General features: G+C 46.3%; 2 protein-coding genes across 3 annotated transcripts in view; both read left to right on the top strand.

The window, feature by feature from the left end:
* Positions 1 to 16,112, top strand: part of wnk3 (WNK lysine deficient protein kinase 3) — a 46,099-nt gene extending 29,987 nt beyond the window's left edge. For both annotated transcript variants that reach the window (XM_080832194.1, XM_080832193.1), the window contains 13 exons: positions 69 to 109; positions 246 to 378; positions 490 to 606; positions 741 to 842; positions 1,288 to 1,336; positions 1,549 to 1,701; positions 1,822 to 4,127; positions 7,204 to 7,459; positions 9,580 to 9,665; positions 10,437 to 10,780; positions 11,584 to 11,816; positions 12,028 to 12,248; positions 12,495 to 16,112. In XM_080832194.1, coding sequence (XP_080688320.1) covers positions 69 to 109; positions 246 to 378; positions 490 to 606; positions 741 to 842; positions 1,288 to 1,336; positions 1,549 to 1,701; positions 1,822 to 4,127; positions 7,204 to 7,459; positions 9,580 to 9,665; positions 10,437 to 10,780; positions 11,584 to 11,816; positions 12,028 to 12,248; positions 12,495 to 13,193 — 4,740 coding nt within the window. In that variant the 3' untranslated portion in view covers positions 13,194 to 16,112. The remainder of the gene's footprint in view (positions 1 to 68; positions 110 to 245; positions 379 to 489; positions 607 to 740; positions 843 to 1,287; positions 1,337 to 1,548; positions 1,702 to 1,821; positions 4,128 to 7,203; positions 7,460 to 9,579; positions 9,666 to 10,436; positions 10,781 to 11,583; positions 11,817 to 12,027; positions 12,249 to 12,494) is intronic.
* A 1,741-nt stretch (positions 16,113 to 17,853) lies between these two features.
* erbb3b (erb-b2 receptor tyrosine kinase 3b) overlaps positions 17,854 to 24,950 on the top strand; it is a gene marked incomplete at both ends in the record, with an annotated part of 20,675 nt that continues 13,578 nt past the window's right edge. Inside the window, 7 exons of the mRNA XM_080858240.1 lie at positions 17,854 to 17,935; positions 21,805 to 21,956; positions 22,305 to 22,485; positions 23,068 to 23,193; positions 23,446 to 23,508; positions 24,045 to 24,163; positions 24,397 to 24,538. Of these exons, the coding sequence (XP_080714366.1) occupies positions 17,854 to 17,935; positions 21,805 to 21,956; positions 22,305 to 22,485; positions 23,068 to 23,193; positions 23,446 to 23,508; positions 24,045 to 24,163; positions 24,397 to 24,538 (865 nt within the window). The remainder of the gene's footprint in view (positions 17,936 to 21,804; positions 21,957 to 22,304; positions 22,486 to 23,067; positions 23,194 to 23,445; positions 23,509 to 24,044; positions 24,164 to 24,396; positions 24,539 to 24,950) is intronic.

The raw sequence follows: 24,950 nt of genomic DNA, 5'->3' as shown, positions 1-24,950 counted from the left end.
CCGTTTAGAATGTTCTGTATGATGAATGTATTTTATGTCCTCCTTTTCAATATGTTTTGTACCCATAGGAGAGTCAAGGCCAGTCTGCCAACAAGCATTCGTCATCTGGGTAGGCATCACATTCAGCTATTCTTTGATTGATTAAAGTTTATTGATCTCCACCTTCTGATGCTGACAAGTCAGGTTTCATAGCCTACATATCCTATTGAGGCTTATGTCCTGATTTTTATCTGTCTTACCTCCAGCTCTGCCCCGGCCAATGGAGAAGAATCTCTGCAGCTGTGGGCCAACGGGAAATTGGATAGGTTGAAATTACAGAGGAGATCATCCTATCAGAGGGCAGAAAAGACTACTCATTTTCAGCTAAGCATGCTCCAGGCAAGCACCCTACCTTTGCTTAAAATCCTTTACTATAAGAGGCCATGCTTTTTTTTAACTAAGTGTTGATAAAGTAGACATAAACTTTAATGTGGAAACTTCATCCCTTAGGTGTCAAACACTGGAGACAACATGGTGGAATGCCAGCTTGAGACTCACACTAACAAAATGGTCACCTTCAAGTTTGATGCTGAGGGTGATGCTCCAGAGGATATTGCAGATTACATGGTGACATACACATACTTCCTTTTCAATTTTCAAGTGTTCAACAGCACTTTTGATGAATCATGTTTACATAGTCATTTTATAAAGTTGTTTTGTAACTGTTTTGTGGACTTGTTTGTGTAATCCTTGCTGTGAAGGTGGAAGAGGACTTTGTCCTTAATTCAGAGAAGGAAATATTTGTTGAGGATCTACGAACCATAGTACAGAGAGCTTCGGAAATCCTGCCAACTCAGTCACAGGTTTGTGTATTTCTTGTAGCTGTTGTGTAACCCAAAGATGAAGCACAAAATGTATACTCTGTTCTGAGTTATCGCCCCCATATGCTATTCACCTAATTGGCTGCAGTACAGTATGTTCTGGGAGAGTTGCCATCAGGCAATTGGCCCTAAATCTAATTTAGGCTTCTGGTGTACATCACATTCATGACATACAATTTACAGAATGCATTGTTCGTGATGAGTATTGATCCCGCCCTGCCTGTGTTAACATGTACAATATGCTTATGTCAGAACTTCAATTACCTTATTAGAACTAGAGTATGGAGTCAGTGAATAATAACTTGGTATGTATTTTCATTTGGAATTGATCTTGGTGCCTGAAGACTATGATATTTACTTTTTGAGTGATATTACAAATGACTGTAAAAGTAAACAGCTATATGGTACTGCAATCCCTTCTTGGCAGGCTGGGTCAATCGAGCAGCTGCATGTGAGCACCCCTTCAAGTTCATCAAGTGAGTTTATTTGTCTCATTCTGAGCCATCAATTGAAATTATTTCAGATGCTCAAATGTACGTTGACAGTATATAATTTTACTGTGTGGTCGGTTGGAGTGAAAAAAAAAGGAGAGATTTCACCAAAAGTATTTTAACAGTAGTTTTTTCACATTTCTATCAAACATATGACTTAGTGAGATTTCTTCCTCATCTTCCTGTCTACATATTAGTGGATTCAGCCCCGCAGGCGTCTCCAGTAGGCCGCTGGCGCTTCTTCATCAACCAGACGATCCGGCATCGTGACTCTCAGTCGAACCAGGGAGCCTCAACACCGCCCCCATCTGGAGAGGGCCAGTCCCTACAGCTCGGAGAGTCTGAGAAAGGTGGCCTTTACCATCACACCCTGAGCTACTGGTTGTTTTCAAAAGAACTGCAACATCGCCATGAGACATCAGATAATGATTTTGGTATTAATTGTCTTCTCTTCCTTTCCATGCCTCCAGATCGCGAGGGATCACAGCGCTCCGAATCCTTCCCTTGGATAGCCTCCCCTCCCTGCCCTGTGCTGTCTGCCTCCTCCCCTCCAGTCTCCACTGTGTCTGCCCCTGCCTCTATGTCTGCCCCAGCCACTGCCGCCCCTGCTCCTGACACTACTGCCTCTGACTCGACCTCTGCCCCGGCTTCTGCAGTAGTTCACCACCTTCCCCCAGCCTCTGCTGCCCACGACGCACCAACTGTCGTCTCTGTAGCCATGCCTGACCAGGCCTCTGGTAGCGCAAGCTTAACCCATGTGCCCGCTGCTATCGTGCCCAGCCAGACCTTAGCCCCAGCCAGTGCCCCTCTGCCCGTCGCTGAGGCTGTAGTCACACCTGCCTCCAGCATAGGCTCTTCCATTGGGCTCGGGGTGGCTGAAGCCCCCCAAGGGCAGTGTCTGTCAGAGGGGGAGCAGCGTACGTCACTCTCATCTTCCTCCAGTCATGCTCCCTCTCCGGCTCCCCCTGTGAGCCATGCTGGCCTCCCAGCAGAGCGACCACAACCCCCTCAGCAGGGGCCTCCTGTCCAGCCAGTCCTGCTGCCTGTGACAGTCATGGAGCAGACTCCTTATGCTCAACAGGCAGCAGTGCAGCTTCAAATGCAACAGCAGCTTCTGTTACAGCAACAGGTTCTGCAGCAGCAGCAACAGCAGCAGCAGCAGACAATCCAGCAGCCACTCCCAGTCCAGCAGCCACTCCCACTCCAGCAGCCACTCCCAGTCCAACAGCCAATCCCAGTCCAGCAGCCACTCCCAGTCCAGCAGCCACTCCCAGTCCAGCAGCCACTCCCAGTCCAGCAGCCACTCCCAGTCCAGCAGCCACTCCCACTCCAGCAGCCACTCCCAGTCCAACAGCCAATCCCAGTCCAGCAGCCACTCCCAGTCCAGCAGCCACTCCCAGTCCAGCCTCAGCCCACTCTCACGGGGCAGATAATGCCCGGCGTGCCGCAGGAGCTAAAACCACAGTACACCCCTCCCTTGCAGATGCAGCAGCCTCTGTTGCAAAACGTGCAGCAGCACACAGTCCTGCAGCCCGGCCCACTACCCCAGCCGCAGCTCCAGCAGGCCCCTGCAGAGCAGCTGCAGTCCCTTCAGCAGCAGCAGGCAGTGACGCTTCAGCACCAGCCACAACTCCTTCAGCAGTGGGCTCAGCCCAGCGTAGAGCAGCTGCAGCCCCAGCAGCTGCAACTCCAGCAGCCTTTCCTGCAGCAACAGGCGCCCCAGATACAGCAGTTTGTTCAGGAGCAACCGCAGCTCCGGCCACAGATGCAGGCCCCCATTCAGCAGGCAGTGCCTCGAGAGCAGACTCCCCAGCACATAGTACAGGCCCAGCTGCCACTGTCCCAGCCCTTGCCCCTCGAGCAGCCGCAGCAGCAGCTACCCATGCAGCAGGCGCAGCAGCAGCAACCCATGCAGCAGCCGCAGCCGCAGCAACCCATGCAGCAGCCGCAGCCGCAGCAACCCATGCCGCCAGCTCCCCAGCCTCTTCAGAAGCAGCCCTCCTTCCTGCAGTCAGAGTCGGAGCTCTCCACAGGGGAAGCCAGCACTACTGATGACACCTCGAGCTACCAGCCCACGCCCCAGGTGCCGCCCTCGTCCTCCGACGTTTCTCTCCCCCAGCTACCCCTCAGCTCCTCTGAGGCGGCTCCGCTCCCGGCACTGACCCACACGCTCACCCCCTCCCCGGTCCAACCCTCCTCGGTGGCCGAGTCTGACAGCGAAGGGCCCCCCAAAATCGAGTTTGTGGACAACCGCATTAAGACCCTGGACGAGAAGCTGAGGAACCTGTTGTATCAGGAGTACAGTGGTGGCGGCGGCGGAGGGGCGGCGCCTGGTGGAGTTGGGGCCGGAGCCTCTGCAGGCTCCTCCGCTGTTCCCGGCAACGCCTCCTCCTCGTCGACCGGAGCGACAGCGCTCTCGGCTTCGGCGGGTGGGGAGGAGTCGTCGGAGCCCCATTCGCTCCCCGCCGTCGCTCCTTCCTCCTCCTCCTACCCCCCAGCCTCCTCCTCTGACACATCCCCTCACTCCTCCACCTCCAGCACCTCCTGCACCACCCCGCGTTCCTCCTCCTCCACCTCCCCTGATCTGGACAGGGCCCGCCACGCAGAAGAGGTTCAGAAGGCCTTGGCCAGCCTGCCTGCTTCTGCTGCAGCCGCCCCTGTGGAGCACCAGCCCGCCCCCTCCTTCTCCTCCTCCACCTCCACCCCTCCCTGCTCCATCTTGTCTCCCCCCCATGGACAGGCTGCTGAGCCTCCTCCCAGTGAACCCAATGTCCTCGTAAGTCTGGTTTGCTGGTGTGAGAATGAATTCCACCTCTGCTGTGTGCTGTGGTGTTGTGCCTCTGTGTGTGTGATGGCGTGGCACTATTAGTCATAGATTATCTCTGCCTAGGTGTGACGCATACATCAGTTCAGTGGAAATGCTAGTGTTTTTACAGTATCATGTAGCTGCGTAGCATGTCTCAGGGTGACATTTAGCTTATAAAAGGTTTAAATTGAAAAAATGTGAACCGTGGGCTAGCTATGCATTTCAGGTTATATTTGAATGTAGGTAGGATAAATAATTCTAGCAAAAAACATACAGTGCCACTTGAAAGTATGTGAACCCCTTGAGCACTAAGAGTTTTCTGTTGTTTTAGCATGATTTTTCATTTTTTTTCATCACCAATTTTCCATAGATGAAATGTCAGGTTTATGTTTATCATTTGCATGTACTTGTTTGGAGGGAATTGTTTGAGTAGCCAAAAAACTACATGAAACATGGAATTAGTCCATTTCAAAAGTAAGTGAACCCCCAGCTGAATCGGTCAAGTCAAGCAGGTAACAGATTCGGTGAAACTTATTTGGGTGCTTAATTAGTCAATTAAGCATACCGATCAACTGAGACATCATTAGGGAAAGGTTTGGGCAACACAGATTAAAAGAGAGAGGAAACCAACCAAACTACTGTAGTGCCAAGGTGTACCCACACAGATCCACCATGCCGAGAGGAAACGAGATATCCGAGAACATCAGGAAGAAGGTACTGACAGCCCATCAGTCTTGGGAAAGCTATAAGACCATCTCCAAAAGATTCCAGCTTCATCCATCCTTCCAAGACAAAGAATTTAGAAATGGAGGGCATTGAACATGACCGCATCTCTGCCTAGAAGTGGACACCCATCAAGACCGTCACCAAGAAGCACCAGAAGAAGAATAAATCAGGTAAAAGTCAACCCACACATCACCTCTAAAGAGTTTCGGACCTCTCTGGCAGCATCTGGGGTAAATGTACATGGGTCTACAATCAGACGGAAATTGAATGGACATGACATTCATGATCGGGTTGCTAGAAGGAAGCCTCTGCTCTCAAGAAAGAACAAAACTGCCCGTTTCAACTTTGCCTGAGAGCACTTGGATAAACCAAAGGCCTTCTGGAAGTCCCTTCTTTGGACAGATGAGTCCGAGATAGAATTATTTGGTCACGATCAAAACCAACAATTTTCGTCTAATTGTAGACCCATGTACATTTACCCCAGATGCTGCCAGAGAGGTCCGAAACTCTTTAGAGGTGATGTGTGGGTTGACTTTTACCTGATTTATTCTTCTTCTGGTGCTTCTTGGTGATGGTCTTGATGGGCGTCCACTTCTAGGCAGAGATGCGGTCATGTTCAATGCCCTCCATTTCTAAATTCTTTGTCTTGGAGGGATAGATGAAGCTGGAATCTTTTGGAGATGGTCTTATAGTTTTCCCAAGACTGATGGGCTGTCAGTACCTTCTTCCTGATGTTCTCGGATATCTCGTTTCCTCTCGGCATGGTGGATCTGTGTGGGTACACCTTGGCACTACAGTAGTTTGGTTGGTTTCCTCTCTCTTTTAATCTGTGTTGCCCAAACCTTTCCCTAAGGATGTCTCAGTTGATCGGTTTGCTTAATTGACAAATTAAGCACCCAAATAAGTTTCACCGAATCTGTTACCTGCTTGACTTTACCAGTTCAGCTGGGGGTTCACTTACTTTTGAAATAGACTAATTCCGTGTTTCATGTAGTTTTTTGGCTACTCAAACAATTCCCTCCAAACAAGTACATGCAAATGATAAACGTAAACCTGACATTTCATCTATGGAAAATTGGTGATGAAAAAAAATGAAAAATCATGGTAAAACAACAGAAAACTCTTAGTGCTCAAGGGGTTCACATACTTTCAAGTGGCACTGTACATGCTCACTGATTTTCATCTTATGTAGCCTGCTAGCTAACTCTTTGATGTACATTTGACGTGCATTTGAAAATGTAGATTCTTTCTGCTAATACCCTTTTAATGACATTAATATAGCATAATTAATCATAAGATGCTGAAGAGTACATATTCTTCCCACCGAAATCTTCACACCTGAGAGAAACCAGGCCACAAACCAAGTGTTAGTTAATGAGTCTAAATTACCAAAAAGTCGTAATAGGACAGAAGAGAGATATCAGCTTGAATAGGAATTTCCCGTGAGAAATATGGCGTTTAGCCACTGAGGACATCAGAGGGAATTCCCCTATAATGGGACCATTGTCTCTGAAGTAGCCTGTAGTTTATAAGCCCAATAGTCACTGACATCCGCTGGAACCCCAGGTGCCTGATGGTCCATTTAAGTCAAGCGTCTGGGCAGCTGGAGAGACTTTCAACATTGATTTGGGTCTTTCATATTCAGCAATATTAATCATACCGCCAGTCCTCATCATTAGTCATGACATTATGAAACAAAGTAGCGCATGTTCACGCTCATTCCCCCTCCACAGTCGAAGACAACCGCTGTAATTGGTTGTCTGAGCTGTTGTCATTTCCAGACACAAGAATTCATAAGAGGCTTCATGACCAGGGAGTACTGGTAGTTCAATTTTATGTTTTTAATTAAATGCAGACTTTAATGAAACTGCACATATAATATTACTTGGCCAAACGATGTTAGAGGCAGATATGTGGTTGAAATTCGGCAGGCATTCAGCTTAATAGGCCACTGTATTGGTAGATTGCCTCCAGTAACCTTATTTGGATCAGCCAATTGTATACACCTAATACTTCCTGTTAGCTGATCCATTATTGATCTTTCGGGTGTCCGTAGAAGATCAGAGTGAATGATATTTCTTGCCAGAATCTTCATTTGGCATTAGTGAGTGCTTGTTGGTATGCCTGTGCCTTTTTCGGTTTGGTCAATTTATAACCAGTCTTGTTATGTCACTATAATTAATCATTGAAAAAGCTGTCATGATTATTCTAAGGTGCTAGTCTAGACCTCAGCATGTATTCAGCATGGGTGTCCGCCCCCAGCGTCGTCACCTGTCTCTCGGATGCTCATCTGTCTTCTTTCCCCCTGCCCCCTCCCCAGGCTGCCCCCTCCCTCTCTGACAGGAGTGCCCCAGGAGACGCCTCGTGGCCTCAGGCCCCGCCCACGCAGCTGGTCCCCTTCGGCCCCGGAGCCCCGCCGCAGCACAATGCAGGAGGTGGATATTTTGGCCTAAACCTGACATGTCCTAGTATCAGAAATCCTGTTAGCAAGAAATCCTGGACTCGCAAATTCAAAAGCTGGGCGTGCAAACTGCGCCACTCCGCCAGCTTGTTCAAGAAGCCCAGAGTCCAGCAAGGTAGCGTCTGAGGAGAGAGCGAGAGAGAGAGAGAGCGTACGAAAGAGAGAGAATGATTTGTGGGGGAAGTGATTGTGTAGATGGAAGTAATATAGTTGGATTACTTTAGCTGACCAACACTCTGCTAGCTAGGCATCATCTAACTTTTATCACTGTTAGTATTAATAATGAATTATTAATCCAATTAGTTATAACTGCAATGCGCTTGTGGCTATTCTAATTTGTCCACTGATATCACTAGCACACAATACATTATTGTTACAGAATTTTTTGTTTTGCAGATGTTTTGTGCTAAATTTACTTTGTAGCTTCTTTGTTTTTTGTCCTTTTAATTTATCTTACATATTTCTTTTTGCATGGGTTACCCACCCAGGGAAAAGAACAGAGGAGTATAGAGGAGGAAAATAGAGGGAGAGAATGTAGGAAGAGAGATCTGATGCTTCCTGGTGCACTTCCTGGTTTGTCTCGCACATGGGCACTGGGGGGTAATGCCAGCCGATCTCAGGCCTTCCCTCAGTCACTGGCGCAGTATTGCCCCGCCCAGTCAACCCCTCCCCCTGACCTTTGACCTGCCTGCACAGGTCGATGAACCAGGTGGATGCTACATTACATGTGTACTCAGCACTCAGAAGTTCAGAGACTAGCACATGTAATGTAGTAGATATAGCTGAACTGGTAATGACTGGTGTGTTACTGTTACGGTCTTATATACCATCTGAAGCATCTTGATACACAGTCAACTGTAAAAGCTTGTGAGAATGACTTTCCACGGGAAATAGATTATGTGAATTTGGATATAGAATTTCAATCTCGGCTATGAAAGATTATATTATATTGCACATGCCTTTTCTCATAATTTCCACCAATGCATGCCTGAGAATGAATCTTTTTCATTAATGCAAATTTGACAAGATGCTGATGATCCAGTATGATAATTATGACTTGCATTACACTGCTCACCCTGATCAGAGTATAGAAGATATCCTGTTCTTTCCTATGTGGGTAGGCTTTTGTAGGATTTTGTTTTACTGTATTTACAGCATGTCTACACGAAATGAACCTCTATGCTAGATATACATATGTACAGATATAATAAGCATATCATTTACATGAGCATATGTGTCAGCATATGTATGTTGAAGAAGTATACGTGTGTATATGTGATGTTGTATCATTTGGTGGAAACGTCAGATACAAAATCAGCCCCAGAAATGATACAGTGCATCCACATACACACTGTGTGTGTATAGTAGATCTAGAATATTCTCAGACATCCCACACCATGACCTGAGTGCAGAGGCGCATGAGATGCTGCTGTGTGGTGTGTGTGTGTGTGTGTGTGTGAGTGTTTGAGTGTGTGGTTGGGGTTGGGGCATTTGGATATTGACTTTTCAATTCACATTGCATAAACTGCATTTTCTGTCACTGTTCTTATTTCACTTAAATATTTTTTACATAAGCTTTTGTCCTCACTGCCCCTCCACACACCCCATATCCCAAACACCACCACTTTTCACCTGTCAGCATGTTCTAATTCAGACATTTTCCTTACGGCCTCAAAAGCATACATAGATCATCATTATGGAAAAAAATATCTTGAAATGCACCATAGTCACCTTGCACCATCAAAGTAACTGGCTCACGTTCTCATAGACATTGCATGCAAGCTTGTAGACGCAGATCTGTAGCACTTATGCCGATGTGTGAGGTGATTTAGAAGATGTATTAACTAGTTGCCTTTGTGTCTGTAATGTCTGTGCTCTGTCTGTGTTTTGTCTGTGTCCTCGCACACACACCCCCTGTCTGCTCCTATGTGTCTGTAATGTCTGTGCTCTGTCTGTGTTTGTCTGTGTCCTCGCACACCCCCTGTCTGCTCCTATGTGTTGTCCCTTTGGTGGGTGTTGTTCTGTCCACTCATGTTTCACGTTGTGTATTTACTGTATAACGTGCGTCTCACTGGGCCCTCGTCTGATTATTTGTCCTCTCTGTTTTGTGTCTGTCTGTCTGTCTGTCTCTGTCCTGCGTGTCTCCACCTTTTTCTGTCCTTTGTGCCCTTCGGCTTTCTGTCTTTCTTTTTTTTGTCGTTTTCCTTTCTCTTCCTGTATCCATCTGCCCAACAGATGGGAACTCCAGTAGTCAGGCTGCGAAGGAGGAGAGAGAAAGCGCTGACCAGGTCCCACAGCAGTCACGACGCGGACGTTTCCAGGTAGTTAGAGCACCTGTCGGCTCAGAGTCCATTAAAATACAACGAGGCGGGATGTAGTTCAAATACCATGGTGTGCTACAGAGGACTACTTTATTCTCAAGTCTAAACTCCAACAAAATGTATTAAACCCCCTGAAAAATGATATGCCTTCGCACCATACACACTAAAAAAGGTACCTACTTAAGGTTACCCATTCCCCTGACATGTTATGACTGATTACAATGGCAGCCTCAAAGTAGAATCTTATGGTCACCAGAAATAGCTATTAGTGTATTTGGCCTCAATTGATTAATCTCTCATAAAAACACCTTTCTATTTGTCCCCTGCACAGAAGGGTATCTATGTACAGATAAGTATTGCAGTAATCTGCCATTGTCTCGTGGCATTACTAACAATATGACGTAATGATCTCAAACCTATTGGTGGGTTACATGAATATTAAAACTGTTTCTTTCACACTTCACTGTGGCTGCAGCTTCCTTTTTGAAGTGTTGAAAAACATTATTCATTTTTGGATTTAATGAGAAGACGACACCATGTCTGAAATAAATCTCAAGGCAAACACATAATAAATCTCAGTATTTTGCAAAGCAAACGCAAAAAGTTAAAACATTGCAGTAGATAATATAATGACTTGGGCACATTGTGTCATTGTTGCATTGCTGATGTGGCCTGTTAAAGTGTAGAGCAATGAAATGTGCAGCTAACTGGCAGAGCTGAGATGCTCCTCAAGTTTGATCAGTGCCTTATAGACACTTCTCTGGCTCTCAGGTCACTCCAGTACCCCAGGTCTCTGAGCCATCTCCCCCCAGCGAGGCTCCGGCCAGCCAGGGCAGCACACACAGGAAAGTGGGCCGCTTCTCCGTCACCCAAGCAGAGGCCAAGGCGGCCGAGTGCCAGACGGACAGCTCCCCGGTCTCTCCGGACCTGGAGCGGGGCGAGAGGCGGAGGGCGAAGGCGGGGAGAGAGGGCGAGAGGGACGAGGGCAAGAGGACCCCCGTGCCCCCTCACCACCCGGCCCGAGTGCACGCCCACTCGCCGCCGGTCAGCAGCGACGAGGAGAGCGAGATGGAGGACGAGGAGCTACGGAGGGAGCTGCACAGGCTCCGAGAGAAGTGAGTGAAGGAGCAACACTGGTTGGGAGTGGGGAATGCTTGCTGGAAATGTATTTTAATATGTGATGGCCAAGTAAAATTAAATCAAATCAAACTATTTATATGGCACATTTCGTACCAGGAGGTCACACAATGCGCCTCACAGAAGGAAATGGGGGGGCTAGTTAGCTAGCTAGCTGCTACTGACCAAAGCCAGTTCTGAGTGACCGAGTATGTCTCTCTCTCTCTCTCTCTCTTTCTCCTCTTCCACCCCCATCTGGTTCCCACTTCCTCGCCATCTCCATCCACCCTGACCACCCCCATCCTATTCATTTTCCCTTCCACTCTCATTCTCTATTGCTGTCTCTCTCCCTTCTTCTCTCCTTCTATTGCCGTCTCTCTCCCTTCTTCTCTCATTCTCTATTGCTGTCTCTCTCCCTTCTTCTCTCATTCTCTATTGCTGTCTCTCTCCCTTCTTCTCTCGTTCTCTATTGCCGTCTCTCTCCCTTCTTCTGTCATTCTCTCTTGCTGTCTCTCTCCCTTCTTCTCTCATTCTCTATTGCTGTCTCTCTCCCTTCTTCTCTCATTCTCTATTGCTGTCTCTCCCTTCTCTCTCATTCTCTCTTGCTGTCTCTCCCTTCTCTCTCATTCTCTCTTGCTGCCTCTCCCTTTCTCTCTCATTCTCTCTTGCTGTCTCTCCCTTCTCCCCACCCTGTTGTTTCCTTTTGATGTTCTGCCTTCCAACCCACCCCCCATCGGCCCCATCCCCCCATCGTATCCTTCACATTTCCACCCCTCTGCCCCCTTTCCCCCTCCTCTCCCAGGCACATCAAAGAGGTGGTGTCCCTGCAGGCTCAGCAGAACCGGGAGCTGCAGGAACTCTACAGGCATCTGCGCTCTTTCAAAGACAACCACCAGTCACTGCCGCTGTCGCGTACCCCTCCCCTGCCTTCGTCGCTGCCCCCAGCAATCTCCCCGCGTCGGCCCCGGCCAGCTAAGACCAAGCAGCGGGCCAGACCCCACTCCCACCTGGACAACAATGGAGTCACACATGCTGGTACTGCCGCTGATGCAGATTGCAACATTCACTGCCTTTAGTTTGGTGTGAGAATTTAAATATTTCTTACTTAGTTTCTTACCCTAGTTTTCTCTCACTCTCACTCTCAATCTATCTTTCTCTCTCTCTCTCTCACACTCGCACTCTATCTTTCTTTCTCTCTCTCTCTCTCTCTTTCTCTCTCTCTCTCTCCCGTCCTCCGTCCTTTCAGGCATCCAGCAATCCAGTAGTTTCTCGGCTGGGGAGCAGGGCCACCTTGCTCTGGCCCAGAGCCCAGCCAATAAGAAGAGCACATTTACAGATGAGTTGCACAAGCTGGTAGATGATTGGACGAAAGAGACGGTGGGCGCTGCCCAACCCAAACCCTCGCTCAATCAGATCAAACAGATCCAGCAGGAACAGGAATTAGGTGGCTGGAATCAACATACTGAGGTATAAAAAAAAAACTTTCGCCCAGAAATTCAGTTTCACAGGGAACATTCAAATCAGGCCTGTACGCCTGCTGTCGAGGTGCATCTAATTAAGAGAGGCTGAGACTGTCTAATCACACCTTATGCCATGAAGCTGTACGTTCAATATGCAAAGTTGATCTACCTAGAATTGAACAGTAATGAGAAATGAGAGCGCTAATGCCCATTAAGCCAACAGTTAATGAACTAGAGGTTCCTTTTGATGTAGATTCAGCAGACTGCCCCACCAGGCTGGTTCCCCGTGGCCCCTCTGAACCCGCAGCCCGTTCCAGCCAGCGCAGGCCTCCCCGCCATGGCCCCCTCCCAGTACTCCAGCGGGGGCCCCCACCAGCCCCAGCAGCAGCCACCGGTGCCGCCACCCCACGTGCCCGTGGTGCCCCCCTTACAGCCCCCCCAGCAGGGGCTCCACCTGCCGCCGCTGCAGCCGCTGCCCTTCCAGCCGCCACCGCTCCACATGCAGCACCTCCAGCTGCGCCCCGGCCCAGCGCCCCTGGGCCAGCCCTCGATCCCGCCCCTGCCGATGCCCCCTGCACAGATGCCCACCCAGATGCCTGCCTTACCGACCGGCGTGCCCGCAAGCAGGCAGCCGCCTCCGCCGCCGGCCCCCTGCTGCTCCTCCACAACCACCCCCTCCACCCAGAGCTCCATGTCTGCGCCGCTCATGATGCCCGGCGTGGGCGCCCCCTCTGCTGCTGTTCCCGTCACCCCCTCTGCCGCCGTCACCGCCACCTCCACCTCCAGCGCGCCTCCGGCCAGCGGCCTGGCCCCAGTGGCAGCCTTCTGCTCCTGCACCTCCTCTTCACCCTCTTCCTGCTCCTCATCCTCATGCTCCACCTCCGCTCTGCCTTCCAGTGCCAAATTACACCCCACACCCCCCAACTCCACCCTCCCACTGGGACAACAGTGAACATGTGAACAAACGAGACGGTTGAAAGAATGAAAAGAAAACAAAGGGGGGAAAACAAAGAATGTGGTTGATGGAGAAAGGTAGATGTCAACAGCCACATAAGGGCAGAGATTGAGAGAGGTGAACAAAAAAATGATTTTGGGTCATGGTCTTGGTTTTCACGAGAAAACAAAAAGGTCACTATGGATAACTTCAGTTAAGAGTAAGAAGAACGCGAGAAGCTGAAGGTGTTTAATCTAATGTACAGAATGTACAGATTGGAGGAAATGCAATGGGACAGTTATGAGTGTTGCTGTGCACGGGTGTTGGGGTGTATAAATTATGTAGTGTGTGTGTGTCTGTGTGTGTGTGTGTGTGTGTGTGTGTGTGTGTGTGTGTGTGTGTGTGTTCACCTTTTTTTCTCCCTAATACATATCCTTTTTCTGTGATTTTGGCACTGTCAAGTTTTACATCCAACCAAGTTGGACCCAAGCTCTCTCAAGACGTGATGGAGACCAGATGTTTGACATTATAAATTAATATTTGCTTTTTTTTTGTTGTTGTTGTTGTTGTTTTTAATTTATCAACGCTTCTAAGGACTATTTGAATTCTGAAGAAAAAAAAAGTGCAATTAGTACCTGTTCTCTGAACCCATTTTTTCTGTGTTGTTGTGATGTGTGTCTGTATAGCTCAGAAGAAAATATTTTCGGTACAGCCTAAGCACGGATACAACAACAACCAGATGTTAACTAGCAAAGCCGCCATCATCAGCGTCAATAGCACAAACAATCTCCACTGACAGTGAGATATTACAACAGTTGCAACAGCAGCATGTCACTCTGCGCCAGCATGGTAATATTACCTGGCAACCATCACTAGCTACTGTAACTAGCGCAACCCCAGACACTGTTGTACAGTGTTGTGCACGGACAAGGCATGTGACTCATGTATTATATTTTGCATTGATAAATAGAGGTAACCTTTTAGATTAGGTTAGGATGGATTTACATTTTTTGGGGGTAAAATAACAAAACAGCTGTCAACAATCTTTTACGTTTTTAATTCAATCCAGTACATTGTAATAGACTCCGAGTGAATATCCTCTTTCTTCAACTGGCTTTAAAATGTATGTGATTGCAGATAATACTTCCTTTCTCTGATTTCAGATCATTTTTTTTTTCAACAGACAACGTTTACAGATGAACATAGATCCCATTGTTGTTTGGGAATTCAGAATTGAGTTCTATTTCAGCCCTTTCCCAATATGACGTAAGTTAACGACTGTGAAATGAGAATTGAACATCCATTCAGAAGCTGATTTAACTGTGATGATGAATCAGTTTAACAAATCAATCAGTCTACATATTCATTAGGCAAAAGGGATTTTATTCCACAAATGAAACATTTCATGTCATGATATGGGTGAAGGAGAGATTAATAAAACTGCCAAGTGGATTAAAAAAAAAGAGGGAAACCATTGACATGGGCTATCCCTATATTGCCTTTTAGAGTTACTACGTTGAAGATGTAATTTTTTTCTCTTGTGTGATAAAGTTATTGTATGTATGTACTGTTGTACTGCATCACTTCTACCGCCATGGTTATCACCACAGCACCAGCCTCTCCCAGTAACGCACAGCAGCACCAGACACTGTGTCACATCCTTGTTTACGCCCCCGTCTGCTTCTGTCAATATTCAGCAAAGAGAACCCAGACAAAAAAGTGCACAGCAGGACAACAGCTCAAGATGGGCCCCACACACACACACACACACATACACACGCACGCACGCACGCGACCTGTGCACAGATATGACCTTTGCTTTGGTCAAAGGAAGCGTTGCCTGTCAGACAGAGTTGAATCTTACCTACCCTAAGTGTGCTGGTGAATACTCAAATTCGAATTGGACTGATGAAAAAAGTGTCAGATTTGTAGTCTAGCAAAGGCCCTTCCATATGTGCATTGGGTTTTTAACGAAGCTGTTCAGAGTGAATGATGAGTCTGAAGAAGAAGAAGAGATGTTGCCTGTGGAAAAGACTTCAAGAATGTTCTGTGTCATGTGCAAAGAAAGTGCTTAGAGAGAGAGGAAGTGAGAGATGATCTGTGTGTGAAAGAGAGAGAGTGAGAGTGAGCGAGAGAAGGAGAGTTAAGTGCATTTGATTTGTTGTTGTGGAGCTTTCCAGTTTGTGGTAACGCTTGAGCCTGTGGATGTTAATTTAGAAAAGAAAAGAAAAGATTAAGAAAAAACTTATGAGTACCGAGGCTTTTAACTTTTTTTCAGTATATCAGTGTTGGATTTTTTTTCTTCAACATAAAACAAGCTACATTTCTACAGTAAACCAAGGCACATTGTTAGTGGTGGTAAGCTACTGTGCTGTCAAGTCAAACACTGACCTGTTGACCACGTAAATGCTTTGCTATTCACGACAGAGGAAGTCGGAACTCACCCTATCCTGAAGTGTTACCAAAATGTAATCTAAAAAGAGAAGCATTATTTTTGTATTTTGAAATGGGGTTGTAAAAAATGTAAAATTGTGTACTGATGATCAGTGTTGCAAAAAAGCTGAGGTTATCTGCCACTTTGAAGCCATTGGTTCTCAACCTTAGTGATGGGGCTCCCCTGGATACAAAGGAAAAGTACATTATCTTTGAGCCATTTAAATGTGAAAACTCCCAGTTTAACTGAGAGGAACAATTTTCATTCAATTTGAGAAAAAAATTGCAATTCTTAAATGTTTTAGCATTGAAACTTGCTGTGCCAAGGGGACCCCCAGAGGTACTTGAGTGAGCACCAATGATTCAAGGTTATTTGAACAAAGTACATCTAGATGACTAAACATTTTATTGCTGGTGATTTAGCCACTGTACAATTGTAACTAATTCAATTGTTGATTTTATTTATGTTTTGTAACTAATCAAAATAAAAGATGGTGTAAAACATTTGACCATGCTTGGGGACTTTTTCAGAATTCTTCACTAGAAAACGTCACTTATTGTAGTGGTTCTACCAAAGACACGGTGACATCATATATCTGAGGATTCTCCAAGTTAAAAATGGAGGAAAGGCCATTAACTAGATCTTTACCCGTAGAAGAAACCTACACTATTTCACAAGCCAAGAGAGATGCTGTTTTTATTGATTTTTGCTGCAGTACTTCTTGCGGACAGCAGGAGGCTTGAAAGTTTTTTTTGTCCATGTCTTCGTATGAAAATAAACAAAAACCATGTGTAGCCAGGGTATTATCTTCTCAGTTTTCTCAAACCTTGGCCTGCCGTTTTATTTAAAAATTGAAATGATACATATCACTGTCCCACATATCTTATATCTGAAAATAAGATAATAGTACTAGGCTATACATTAATTAAGCTTTAAGCCTATTTGCTATCACTCTATTTCCCTCTATGGCATTCCTTCAGTGAAAATTCTGGAAGTTCTGGAACGAAATTGAAACGATATGGTAGACTTACCGATTACGGTTGACACGTGACTAGAGATTATTATTGTGAATTATTCAATGATTATTAAATCCTACGATACCATTATAGTCAAGTACATGTGCGCTCTGCATATTGGATGTTTTGAAGACATTTGCGAGGGACGGAAATTGGTTCAAAGGCAAATGGATGTGAGCAGTCGCTGCGCATCGTGCCAGGAAATGCAGTGCGCTCCACGCGTACAGTGACCATTCTGTTGGATCTCAGGCATGTTCTGCCTGGGATCAAAAGTCACTTACCCCCACTGACAATGTGCTCATTGTGACGGTCTTGCTCTATATGAATCAATGGAGGAGATTAACCAGTTGACATGACTTGAGTACAATGATGCTCTTCACGGGGAACGAGAGGACCATGCTCCCTCGCTGCAAGTCTGTAAAATCAGTGTGCAGACTTCTAAATACAAAACACCCCGATTCAAAGTAGCCTATAGAAAGTTGCACATTTTGATTAGGCTTAATGTTTCATGTGTTCTAAGTGTGTCTACTAACGATTGATAGACACAGATGTATTTCCTTATTTCGATTCCACAATGTTTACCCTTCTCCATCATTTTCTGTGTTGTAGCTGAAGAAAAGGGACACTTTCAGGTCCAAACAGGAATGGAATTATGGAATACAAAAATTCCCCTTAACAAAATCCCTAATTCTGTGTGCTGCTCAGCGTAATGATGGGTGAAGCAGGACTTATCGGGCCAATCAGCTATCAACTCCTTGAAGAGCGCGATGAAGGAGTGGTGTCGAGAGTGCATGGGAGCGTCACTCTCAGTGCGCTCCCTCATTCAGGCGAATTTGTGACTTACCTATCCAGTTCTCATAGGCTAGGCTAAAACATATTGTTTATTATAGCCTATGACATATTGTTGTCATATCTTACCGTTGAAGATATTTAACGAACTGCTGTAAAGGAAGTTTAAGGACAGCTTTCTTCTTCTCCAACACCTGTGGAGTTTTATTTAACTTACTTCCAGTAGAGGACGTCCACTTCATGCTTCCGAAATGTATGGAGTATCGATGTATTAAAAGGTAGAAAGGAACGCCAGATCACCATAGTTTTAGGACAATCTTAATCAAGTTATTTCTCTGGGAATCCTGTACAACTATAGGAGTTAAAAGAAAAGTTGGAGTGAAGAGGGTCTATTTGGAGTATGGTCCTATGATCGCACTTCGGAATTTTGATCTAAACTATGGAACACCGGCAGGTGCTCGCGCTGTGCGCGGTATTGCTGTGCGGTGTACACCTCGCCGCCTGTCAGACCACTCAGGACGGTGAGTCGCTTACTTGCATTTTTTTTAATAATTGTATTTCATGTGGAAGTTCCTTGTAGACCTTTTTTTTCGGTGTGTCTGTGTTTGTTTCGGTGTGTGAGGGATATTGGCCTGCTGAGGAAACCTCAGTTCAGTAAAGCATGTAACATAAAGTATTGGCTAAACAGCTTTCAGCTTTCCAGGCTTTACATACATCTGTATTACTTTGGGTGTGGTGTGATACAGCATGATTAATTGCTAGCTGTATTCTGGCACATTACATCAAAAAAATATTGTACAACTGCCTTTGAAGTACAATAAGTAAATTAAGTCAAAAAAGTAAATTGTTAAAACACCATTCAGGGAACACTTAATGAATATGTCTTTAAACTATCTATATTCCCTCCACTGTTTTGAGCCCCTGACCTTTTAAATGAACTTCAGGTTTTGGATGTGCTCCAGGCACTGTAGTGCTGTAATCAGGGCCCATCACAGGATTAATATCTAACCTGCTTATGACTCAGAGGCGATGAACTGTGTCTGTGAGATCAGAGAGGCGGAACAGTGATAGGTGTGGGACAATTACCCTGCAGTAAACTAACGCTGTCGCCAACTGACTCACTTATGTTTATGGCCCTAGAGCTCAGCTTGAGTCTCTCTGGTCCACTCCACTCAGGGTACTTTCTGTCACGAGGGAATTAATTGTGGGACGTTTGTCGTTGTTTCCTTCCCTACCATCCCTGCCATCATCTTGTTTTTCTTCTTCTTCTTGGTCTTCGTCATCTTCTTAATAATCGTCATGGTTATCATCATCATCATTATAGGCTAATGGTGGGAGACCCAGAGGGAGCATGAAACCTATAGAGAACGTTCTGGATAAAGGACCCATTCTGTACATGTTCTGGTACAGATCCACATAGGCATGAGGAGCTGTCAAGAGCTTGATTTTTTACAGCTCCTCATTCACAAAGCCACACAATGCTTTACATGGCTTCAGCTGGATGGCTGTGGTGGAGAAGAAGGCTGGTTTTGTACATGGCACACTTTTACGACAGGGCTTAGCTGGCATTCGTGTTGAATGAGCCATTATTAGTATGGATGGGAGGAGGGCACCAGGGGAGAGAGTGGAGAAGTGCAGAGACAGGGCTTCAGATGGGCCCTCTGTTGTCTGTTTTGCTCCTCAGGGTTCCCCATCTCTCCTCCCACCCTGTGTTTGCTCCTTACTTAATCACAGTCACTCTTTTTTTTTAGTTCTTTCCCTGTACGTGCTCTTGTTGAGTCCACACCCAGTGTGTACAGCCAGCCTTGTTTGGCCTTTGAGCCGGAAACAGTGAGGACTTCTGGTTTACTGTAGGTGCAGTACTGTATGTGTGTGTGTGTGTATGTGTGTGTGTGTGTGTGTGTGTGTGTCTGTGTGTGTGTGTCTGTGTGTGTGTGTGTGTGTGTGTGTGTGTGTGTGTGTGTGTGTGTGTGTGTGTGTGTGTGTGACACCGAGATAGTATATGGGTGTGTATGTGTATGTGTGAGAGAGCATGTGTGCGTTCCATTGAAAAGCTCCACTCCCCTCTTGTGCTAATATTTGCGCAAGATTACATGTATGGATGAGTATGAACGGACGGGGATGTACACAGGACCCGCTGTGATTACGTGTGCACCTGTGCGTGCGCTCGCTGGGGCCTTTGCCCCAGTCATCTCGACTTACATGTCAGCATTATCAGCAGGTACAGTAGATGTGGGTTTGATGGACTTGAGCTCTCTAGTACACTGATTACACTCTGACACAGCTGATCACAGGAATGACGCTGGTCTTACAGGATGGCTGATATGAGCTGAATTACGATAGAGACGAGAGCACTTCCTGGGTGAATGATTTTTGCCTTCCTTGTATACTGCATATTCAACATACTCCTTTAAAACTCTTCTGTGGCTAACAGAGGGGCCATCATTTCTTAGGTCTGTTGGTTTGCGAAGTTGAAGACATGTTAAACTGTGATCCAGATACCAATAATAAGTACTGAAAGAATTCATGTATTTGTGTGTGTGTATGTGTGTGTGTGTGTGTGTGTGTGTGTGTGTGTGTGTGTGTGTGTGTGTGTGTGTGTGTGTGTGTGTGTGTGTGTGTGTGTGTGTGTGTATGTGTGTGTGTCTATGTGTGTGTGTGTGTGTGTGTGTGTGTGTGTGACAATGTCTCCCTCAGCCATAGATAGATGCTTATAGTTGGGGTACTTGTTTTCTTCCTGTCTCCCTCTCTGCCCCTTACCCCTTTCTCCCCCCACCCCAGCCCCCCTCCCTCCCTCCCTCCCTCCCCCTGTTGATAGACTGGTGGGCTCACACTCGGCCTATTGTTTATTGCTATGATCTCAGCCTGGTCAGCAGAAGCCAGAGTAGCACACTACACACACACACACACACACACACACACACACACACACACACACACACACAAACACACACACACACACACACACACACACACACACACACACACTGTGAGAGAGAGAGAGAGACAGGGAGAGAGAGAGAGAGAAGAACCATTGCCCTTCCCTGCAACATATTAACAGTGTAGACATTTATAGCTCTATGACAATGCCCTGCTTTGTTTTTAACAGGCTGTCAATCCCCCCATTCCATTTCTAGCCTAGGGCCAGGCATGGAACAGACAGTCCAATAGCATCCATGCCTAGAGATCTTTGCTGTGAAAATCCTTGCAAGTCAGTCACATTCAAATCCAAAGAACAATAAAATCCAAGGAAGTAAATGTCTCATCCATGTATTACCATACTTCCTCATTCCTCATGTACAATTCATTAGTGATAGCTAACTAATTAACTAATTAGTGAAGTTAATGTTTAGGCCAAATGTGCACGTGCATGAATGTATGTATGTGTGCGCTCCTGTGTGTGTTTGTTTGTGTGTCCTCTGCGCTTGTGAATCATGTCTTTAAGGACAGTCAGCATGGCCCTGTGCATTGCTGTGAGACATGGTTCAGTGGTATGATGAGATATGGGTCAACACAGCCTAGTCATGTTTCCACATTGTTAGCATCTGCAGCCCTTGTTCCCCTGACACCAGTGGCCACAACATCAGTTTGAACAGCACTCTTGTAAATGAAACCATTGTCTGTGGCTCCAGCATGTGTGCCTCTCCTGTTAGTAGCATCAATGTCCGCATCGAACTCCTCTAGCAGTTCATGTCTTCTTGAGCACTAGTGTGCAGTTCAGTGCGAGCGCCAATTTGTGCTCTCACCTAAGGCTAGTGACCCCTCTGTCGTCCTCAGCTTTTTTATGATGCCTTCCCACCTCCCCCCTTTTAATCGTCTCGCGGCTCTTACACGACATCACTTCTACCACTGTTTTACCCTGACCTGGTGACCTCTGGCCTTGCTCTGCCACAGCCTAGCAATGACCCTGTGTGTGTCTGGCCTGGGTGTGAGTACGTGCCATTGTGCTCAAGTGGCCACTTCACACATCTCTCCCCGCTGAGAATGCCTGTTTGTCGCTTGCTCCAGCATCAAGAGGAATGACATAAATCCGTGGGATATTTTCCACGGATGTAGAAAACACCCCCGCCATTCATGTCTTTTAATAGTTTTAATAGTATGATTATATTTGGTATGCATTGAAATTCACTCGCTGTCCAATACAGGAATAATAGTTCTGAATTCTGAATTCTGTAATTCCTTAATTATTTCCTGCAGTGTGAGGTTGAAGTAAATGTCCTTTAACTGTATGCATTTCATTTCAGTTTAATTTTAAAATGGAGGCTGGATGATTCCATAATTTTTTGTCTCAACTCAACCTCAGGTGGCACAGAGCAGAGATTTTGGGCTCTTGGCTTGTGAAGTTATTTCAGAGGATTTGCCCTCTCATCACTGCTGTCTTTCGTCACAGTTTGTCCAGGTACCCAGAATGACTTGAGTTTCGGGAGCAACCCAGATCTCCACTATAACACCCTGCGCGAGAGGTACACGGGCTGTGAGATCGTGATGGGCAACTTGGAGATCGTTCAAATGGAGTCCCATCGTAACTTCTCCTTCCTCTGGGTAAGAACAAGACCCGACCATCAGCAGAGGCTATAACAGTAAACCTTCCCCCTGGAGACACTCCTTAAGATGAGCTTGTTCACCGTACAGTTTTTCCACCCTTGCTAGTTTTTCCAGATATTGTGGCGTTAACAACATTTAACATTCAACTGGGATGCTTCAAGTCCCAACCTGAATGATAGAAACCAAAAATAGCATTAAAAACTGACAATTGATGACGTATAGAAACTCTCATTATATTTAATTTATCGGCCTTGAGCTTCACCTCATCTGTTTAAATCATCTATTATAAATGGTTTGTTTTGTTTAGTAGTACAGCCCCTGTCTGTCTCTCCTGTCTCCCTGCAGAGTATCCGAGAGGTGACAGGTTACATTCTCATTGCCACCAATCAGTTCAAGCGGCTGCCCCTGGACAGACTGCGAGTCATCAGGGGGAACACGCTCTACGAGAAGAAGTTTGCCCTGTCTGTCTTTCTCAACTTTGACGGCCACGTTGGGCTGGAGGACCTGGGCCTTATCCACCTCACAGGTGAGTCCCGTGAAAGCAGGAGCAGGAGAAGGTGGAGAGGGAGGAAGAAGTTTAGGAAGGCAAACATCGAAAACAGTTGTGAAATCATGTGGAATCTTGTGTGCTCACCTTTCCTGTGCATGAGTGCCTGTTGTGTACGTTGCCAGGTGGGTGAGGTGGCTCTCTGTGGGAGAGTGGCTCCTGGAGTTCCTTGCCCATGCCTGTGCAGGGGAACGTTACCTGAGAGAAGGGCCCGTTGGCTGTGTGTCAGTTACAGCACGCTCAGACCTGCCTGTTACATTGTCTGCAGGGTGGTTTATCTCTGTGTATCTACAGACAACTGTCATTCCCTCATCATGTTCTTTGGCTCATTCAACCATGCCTGTCATATCTTTTCACACACCAAGTTTTTTTCCAGCCTCCCTCTCTCCTTTTCAGTATCTGTCACTCCCCGTTGGTCTTCTACACAAGACTGGCTTAGACTCTGTTTGGACAGAGAGGGAAGAAGAAGCCATGCCGCATGCTAATGTATATATATGTCTACATGCACCCACATACACCCTTAGTTACTCACTAAATTCCTTCCACATAATCTGTACACAGAGATTCTGGAGGGGGGAGTACAGATCATAAACAACAGGTATGTGAGGTACGCACCCTGGGTTGACTGGAAGGACATCGTGAGGGATCCCAATGCACCTCTGGACATCAAAGGCAATGGAGAGAGAGGTTAGTGTGTCTGTGGTTGTGGGTGAGATGTATGTCAATGAGAGTCTGTCTGTGTGTGTGTGTGTGTGTGTGTGTGTGTGTGTGTGTGTGCATGTGTGTGTGTGTGTGTGTGTGTGTGTGTGTGTGTGTGTGTGTGTGTGTGTGTGTGTGTGTGTGTGTGTGTGTGTGTGGATGGGAGGGGGGTATCTCAGAGTTTTGTGTCTGTGTGGATGTTGTTGCATAATGTTGTGTGATGTTTTGTGTGATCCACAGGGCAGTGTCATGCTACGTGCCAGGATCACTGCTGGGGGCCCAGTGAGGAGCAGTGTCAGACCTGTGAGTATGCCCATCACTGCTCCAATCACAGTTTAGTTTACTGAAGTATGCCTATCACTGCTCCAATCACAGTTTATGTTACTGAAGTATGCCCATCACTGCTCCAATCACAGTTTTAGTTACTGAAGTATGCAGCTCCATGTGTCCGGTGTTATTGAAGACTAAAGTGTACCTGCCGGCCTTTTTATTTGGCTGATGCATCCACTACGGAGTGGTTTAATAGTTAATCTGGTCTGATTTACATGCATACGCATTTGTACATTTTAATGTCCTTCTAGCACTTAACTGTTCTAGCTAGCTCTAGCAACTGACTAAGGTGTTTATATCCATTTGGTGAATCAAACTTTGATATGTCACACTGTAATAAAGGTTTTCATCTGTGCGTCATTGCTGCAGTTTTAATATTAACACTGCCATTTAAGCTTGGTTGTGGTCTCTTGCTCTTTGCTGGAAAACCACTGCAGTAGACACGTGTCTGTGTCTGCCTCCTGTGGCTCCTCCTCATAAAGCGTGTCTTTGTGGCCTCTGTTTCACAGTGACAAAGACGGTGTGCGCCCCGCAGTGCAATGGCCACTGTTTCGGGCCCAGTCCCCGGGAGTGCTGTGATGGGGAGTGTGCTGGAGGCTGCAGCGGTGCCCTCAACACTGACTGCTTTGTGAGTGCCACCCATGCCACACAGCCACCCCTCTGAAGGCCATGCCAGTTAGTCATATCATGTGTGGGACCCCACTAATCACGTATCAAACGTCATGATTACTGTACTGCAACATTAGCCAGGAGGAGGCGGAAATGATTGTCTTTTTCTAAACAATAATGCGTGTGTGTGTGTGTGTGTGTGTGTGTGTGTGTGTGTGTGTGTGTGTGTGTGTGTGTGTGTGTGTGATTTAGGCATGCCATCACTTCAATGACTCAGGGGCCTGTGTGCCACACTGCCCCCAGAAACTCATTTACAACCAGCACACCTTCCAGCTAGAGCTAAACCCTAACGTCAAGTATCAGTATGGCTCAATATGTGTACCTCAGTGTCCAAGTAAGTCTCTCTCTCTCTCTCTCTCTCTCTCTCTCACACACATGCTTGCACTCACAAGCTAAGTTCCATCTGATTTATATGATTTACATCTATAAATATAACATAGTTTTATAAAATAATGCAATCCTCTCAATGCCCCCCACCCCCGTAAAGCACACTGATAAAGCTGGGCAACCATGGAGCCCTGATGTTTTCCTTACCTTATTAGTAGCTGCTAAAATTTGATGAGAATAATTAACCAAAATGGGTCTGAATCAAACTGATCCTACCTTAAAGTTTGAAATGTTTATGTTAAAATGTACTCAATTGTGTCAGCTGCGATATTGTGCTATACGCTCTGTGATGTAGTTGTGCTCAAGACAATTGATTTGCATCTTTATGTAAGAAACTAGATTCTGTATACAGAGGCATA

The sequence above is a fragment of the Sprattus sprattus genome (genome assembly GCF_963457725.1).
Source record: "Sprattus sprattus genome assembly, chromosome: 2".
Lineage (NCBI taxonomy): Eukaryota > Metazoa > Chordata > Actinopteri > Clupeiformes > Clupeidae > Sprattus > Sprattus sprattus.
Note: the sequence above shows the minus strand (reverse complement) of the source record. Positions and strands in the feature narration are given on the sequence as shown.